The sequence below is a fragment of the Hydra viridissima genome, unplaced genomic scaffold (assembly GCF_058129835.1).
Source record: "Hydra viridissima isolate aposymbiotic clone 2 unplaced genomic scaffold, HvirCarnegie_v1 scaffold_2, whole genome shotgun sequence".
NCBI lineage: Eukaryota > Metazoa > Cnidaria > Hydrozoa > Anthoathecata > Hydridae > Hydra > Hydra viridissima.
The window spans coordinates 27,788,079-27,793,878 of NW_028324301.1; the positions used below are offsets into that span (position 1 = coordinate 27,788,079).

The 5,800-nt window shown below is 38.1% G+C and overlaps 1 protein-coding gene across 1 annotated transcript; it reads right to left on the reverse strand.

Moving 5' to 3' along the window:
* Positions 1-868: 868 nt before the first annotated feature.
* On the reverse strand, positions 869-5,595 carry LOC149892729 (uncharacterized). The gene is made up of 4 exons (XM_090080148.1): positions 2,149-5,595; positions 1,850-1,915; positions 1,534-1,590; positions 869-1,376 (listed from the first exon to the last, which is right to left on the reverse strand). The coding sequence occupies exons 1-4, from the start codon at positions 4,937-4,939 to the stop codon at positions 1,057-1,059; spliced, it is 3,234 nt and encodes a 1,077-aa protein (XP_089936274.1). The 5' UTR covers positions 4,940-5,595; the 3' UTR covers positions 869-1,056.
* Positions 5,596-5,800: the final 205 nt, after the last annotated feature.

The window sequence follows — 5,800 nt, forward strand, 5'->3', positions numbered from 1 at the left end:
CAAAAGTTAGGTTGCATAAATACAAAAACTGCATTGCCAAAAATAGAATTTGTTGTCTAGAAAGACCTTTTAAACTTTGTTTCTTTCGTTTTTTGACTTAGTGAATCGCGATCTGGTTTTTCTTAGGCGCGCTTGTTTCTTAGTTGTTTTTTTTGTAAAGAAACTTTATTCAGACGTTTTTTTTTACGCAACTCCTTTAACATTATTTTTAACAAAGTATTCTTTTATACGTGTTTACATTGAAATAAAACCCTTTGCGTAAATAGAGATAAATTAGAGAGCAAAAGTACATAAAAAGCCTCGCTACTTTGCAGAAGAAGAATTGGATGGCAAGATTCGTGTGCTTTCTCTTTCGTTTAAGGTACTTCTTGAATATTTTTTCAAAGAAAAGTTAGCGTAGTTTTCCCCTTTTAAGTTTAGCTTACGCAGCTTGACATCACAAAACGCAAAAACCAATAAGGCATGATAAAATACAAGATAAACGTAAAATAAAATAGAAGTGAAACAAAAGTTAGACTGCATAAAAACAAAAAAAAAAAAAAAAACATAATATACTTCTATGTATGTTTACATTGAACTAAATAAAATCCTTTGTGTAAAGATATGAAAAAATAGAGAGTAAGAGTTCATAAAAAAGCCTCGCTATTTTGCTGAAGAAGAAATGGATGTCTAGATCTTTTAAAATAAGGAACTTTTTGATTTCTTTTTCCGAAAAATGGTTGGAGCAGTTTTCCTTTTTTAAATTTCACTTATGCAGTTTAACATCACAGGAAATATTATTTTGCTTTTTAACAAACTCTTAAAAACATCAGAAGTAATTCTAAATGCAACTCTATTAAAAGTTTTCACAGAATAACAAAACGACTTCTTTTTTTTTTTTTTAAAGATAAAAAAAAGTTTGAACTATCTTTAAATAAGAAATGTGAGAACAGTTTAACAGAACTTCTTGTTTATTATGTCTTTAGCGAAACAGATAAAAATATTTGCAAAAGCATAGATAAAACAAACTACACAAAAGGCCCATCTTTATTGCCAAACTGAACAAACTTATCTAAACTACATAAATGGTTTCACGATATTGCCATATTGAACAAACTTTTCTAAACTACCCTCTTTTTGAATTTTTAGCTTCATGTTTTTAATTTTGTCTTTAATATGGCTTTGGTAGGAGTACTTTTGCAAGACATGAATGAGCTTGTCACTGCTATGATTTGCCAAGATGCCAAGGTAATCTTTGTACGAGCAACTTGAGCTTACATCTGTAAACACGTCTTGCAAGATGTATGCCAACACCAAAGCTGCACATCGTGGAAAACTTCTGGTGTTGAACCATTCGTTGTGGCCAGGGCAAGCATTCAGCTCTTCAACTATTTCATCTAAAATTTTACAAACTCAAGTCATAACACAAAGTGATTAAATCAAATATTCATTTGGTTCTGAAGTAAGACAAGATTTATTCTGTTTTTTTATTTATTTTTTTTTGTTGACCTTATTGTTTGCACTGATAGCAATAACTGGTTTTTGAAAGATTACCTAAATGGCATTGGCTAACTTCTGCTTTGTTTTCCTTTGTTCTTGGCTGAGTTGATCCTGAAATAAAATAAAACCATGTTCATTTTTCTAATTCATAAAAACCATCAACAGTTTCTAAGTGTTAGAGATGATAACAAGCTGTGCATGATTTCTAACGGTGATGTTTCTAACTTCATCATTAGAAATCGGGTAGACACAACTTTCTAAAAGTGCACTTAGCAATGATGGCTAGTTTTTGTTAACAGTTAACCATCTGAAATTGTGCAAGAAGAGGTTTGTGTTTATATATCTTTGTATAAATTAGGTTTTACATTACCGATGAGTTCTTGAGTGAAAGATGGCATTTCCAACTTGATTTTTTTTCTTCTTGGATCTTTTACTTCTAAAACATAATCAGTTTTAGTATCATTCACTTGTATAAACATTTAAGCAATCACAGAATTAGTCCTGCAACAAATACATACACACTTCTGTGTTGTTTTTTTGTTTTGTTTTGTTTTTTTTACAGCTCTAACAATAACAATAGAGCAAGGAGTTGATTTGGGCATTTTCATTTTTTGAAAGCGTGTTGAGATTTGCATAAAAATCAAAAATCAAAAATCAAAAAGAATTTACCTCTGGATGTAGAGGCAAGACTTTGGCTAAATAGGCTACCAACAGATTGAACAGCATAAGGTGAGAGCTGCTTTGCAAGAACAGTACCAGCCTGTTGGACAGGAACAGCTGAAACTGGATCAGATGAAAGAAACAAACTGGGTTTGGCCAATGTTTGCTGAAAAGCAACAAGGCTAGGAGTCAGAGGAACAGAAAAGACCTCTTTTGAAGGACAGAAAGCGACTTGCTGAGAAGGAGAAGCAGAAACAGGTTTGGCAACCACTTGCTCATTAAAGTAAACTGGAGAAAGTTTTGCATGGTGTTCAATAAAATCCGGTTCATCAGGAAATAATGTTAATGCAAGAGGAGAACAAGCTGTGCCAACAGGAACAGCTAGAGTCTGATCTACATCCATACAAACAGCTTGTTCGTTAGGAACTAGTTGTGCAAGAGCAGGGGATAGTTCAAGAACTGGACCAGCGATTGTTTGTTCAGATGGAACAGACGAAACAGGAGTTGAGGTAGGTTCACACAAGAAATCTACGGCATGGTCGTTGCTATCCTCTAAAGGAACATTGTTTTCTACAGCTGGAGAAAACGGAACCACTGTGGTACAGCTGAAAGTAGCAGCACATTCTTCAGAGTCAGAACCGGAGTCTAAATCTTCCTCAAAGATGTCCTCAACCTCATGAAAACCGTACTCCTCTGCATTAGTTTGGAGCCAGTCCATCACATCCTTCTCCTTCTTTGGTGGTCTCTCAGACTTTTCAACAGTCAAAGACTCTATGACTCCGAAGGACTGTCCGATGCCCAGGGCAAAGCGCAACTCCTCTGCAGCGTTCCACTGGGACACATAAAAGCTATCCATTGTGTTCCTGCTGTGCTTCATGTAGAGTGTAGCAAACCGCTCGCGATCTTCTTTGCTGTTGTTGGCAAAGTAAGTGGCTATCGAACCGCGAATGCAAGTGGGAGTAAGACGCTTCATGGGAATGTTTACTTGGCTTTTTCTGAAGCAGGACGTCAGGCAAGAGGAGATAGCAGAGGAACCCATCTGGTAAACAGGCACTCTAGTTGCACCGAGTGTCACACATTCGTCTTTGTTGGGTCTCATCGATGGAAAAAGGGGCCTGTAGCAGTCGCTCAACTCCAAAACAGTCTTGGTGTCTGCAGCCATGTAGTGAGAGTCGTTGACAAGAAGGTCTCTGTATCTCAGCAAATAAATATCGATCAACACTTTCAAGTCGTTCGGCACTAGAATGTTTTTGGCTCCGTACTTGTATGCTGTTTTGTAGCGCTCTTGCACAATGCAATATCCACACTCACTCTTCTCAGCAGCCATGTAGTCTCTAATGTTTAAAAGAGCAATGTTAGATTTTCTTAAACTGTTAATTACAGTGACAGAGAGCAGAAGATGGTTTCGTAGAGACACAGCATTGTCTCTAGTCGGTGTAAGAGACGGCTTTCTAATCGATTCCACTAACTGTCTTACGTATGCAGACTTGCCATATTCGTTCAGCAAACTGACATTGATGATGTTGATGCATTTTTTGCTTTTCACAAGGCTCCTCCTCAAAGAACGAAAGGGCCTCAGCACTTTTTGTAACTCCTCCACCTTGCAGCGCAAACGTCGGATGGCCTCATGAGAAAGTCCGAAATAGACATTCCTGGCTTCACTGAAACGAAACAGGAGACAAAGGTAGACGAGGCGGTTGTACAACGTGTGACAAGACATGGCTTTTGTTTGGTCAAGTTCACTCAGCTTGGAATTGAGCTGAATGTTTTTAAAGTGCATGGAAAAGTATCTATCCTCCAAAACGTTGGAATTGGTGAGAGCGTTCGGGTGCAGCGTCAGCGTGCTGTCACAACATGTCAATATTTCAACAACTGCATTTTTGTAGATCTTTGCTTGTGACAAAGTGTTGTTGTTGGCTACCACAAGCCACTTTTCAAAATCTCTGAAGAGCTCATCTGCTGACTGGTAATAAAAGTGAAAAGCATCTTTGTCCAGCTGAAACAAGAGTCTCTTATCTTCTGTCAAGACGGAGGAGTTGGAAACCAAGTGCTTTAAGGAATTAAAATCAGAGTCTAGGACGGATTCGGTGTTCAGCTCTTTGTTTTCTACAGAGGTGCAGTGGTTTGCAGAAGGAGCCTCGGACGAACCAGCAACTGATGAGGGCAAGCTTAAAAGAGGATCAGAGGAAAGAACCGGAGAAGAAAAAGAGGAGGAAGGCCCAGGAGCAGAGGATGCAGAGCCTGATGCAGACGCTTGTTCAGCTACTGGCTTAATACCAAAGAAGGCAGGTCGAATAAATTGAGGGACATAGAGCTTGTCGTTGTCGTATCGCTTTGCCTCTGCAATCTTTTGTTTGATCGTCTTGGAATCGTAGAAATGAGTCTCTTTCAAGTGTATGTCCAGTCGGTCGTAATACTTCCAACATTGCAAACAGGGGTAAGGTTTTGGACAGCCGGACTTGCGTTCGAGACGAGCATGCTGAAACTTCCTGACCATTGCAGAGTAAAAGATGGAAGCTTCATCCAAAGTCCAAGAATGATCTTTTTTAGTCAAGTGTCTTTTAATGCTTGTGGAGGAATGTTTGCACAAAGGCATCGGACAGCTAACAGCGTACCTCTTCTTGGTACCATAGAAAGGTACAACCCTGTTTACGGAGCCACACGCTGCAACTAATGCGGCCCTGACTTTGTTTTTGAGCTTTAAGTCTCTCTGTTCTTGTGACTGCCTTCTTTTCTTTTTTTTCGCTTTAGAGTTCGGAGAAGGGGCAACAACAGTGTTGTTTTCTTGTGAAGAAGACATGTTCAGGTGTTTGTTTGCAACGGTTTATGCTAAAAAAAAGAAGACAGTTAGTGAGAGTGTTTTTCTTCTGCCTGCATCCTGGAATCCTGGAATGTTTACAACTGCAGGGAAGAGCTGTGTTTTTTCGAATCCTCTGCAAAAGAGAAAAAAGAAAGAAAAGAGAGCAACAAGAAGAAACAAAGTTTCCACTAGCAAATGAAAAAGAATGAGAGCAACTAGCATTACATGCATGGTGGCAGCAGTGATTGCTATTATGAGAAGGAGAATGAGAAAAAAAAAAAAAAAAAAGAAACAAATAAATAAAGAGATGGAGTTTGAGAGGATCTCGCAACCATATGACTCAAAGAAAGAAACTGTGTTGAAAAAAGGCAAGAGAGGGCAAATAGAACTTGCTAACAAGGACAAATGACAGACATAACTACAACAGTAACAACTCTCATTGCAAGCATAATAACAACAGCATCAGCATCACTGACTCAGAGAGTGTTGACATAACAAAAAAGAAAACAAAAGTACAAGCCAAGTGGGGGAACATTAACAAACACTCATTGCAACTATAACAACAACAACAACAACAGCAACAGCATCACTGACTCAGAGGGTATTGATAAAAAAAAACAAGCAAAACAAAAACAAACAAAAAAACAAATAAAAAAACAAAACAAGCAAATTGGGTGAACAGTAACAACTCTCATTGCAAGCATAATAACAACAACAGCATCAGCATCAGCATCACTGACTCAGAGAGTGTTGACAAAATAAAATAGACAATAAGCAAGCAAAGTGGGTGAACAGTAACAACTCTCACTGCAAGCATAATAACAACAACAGCATCAGCATCAGCATCACTGACTCAGAGAG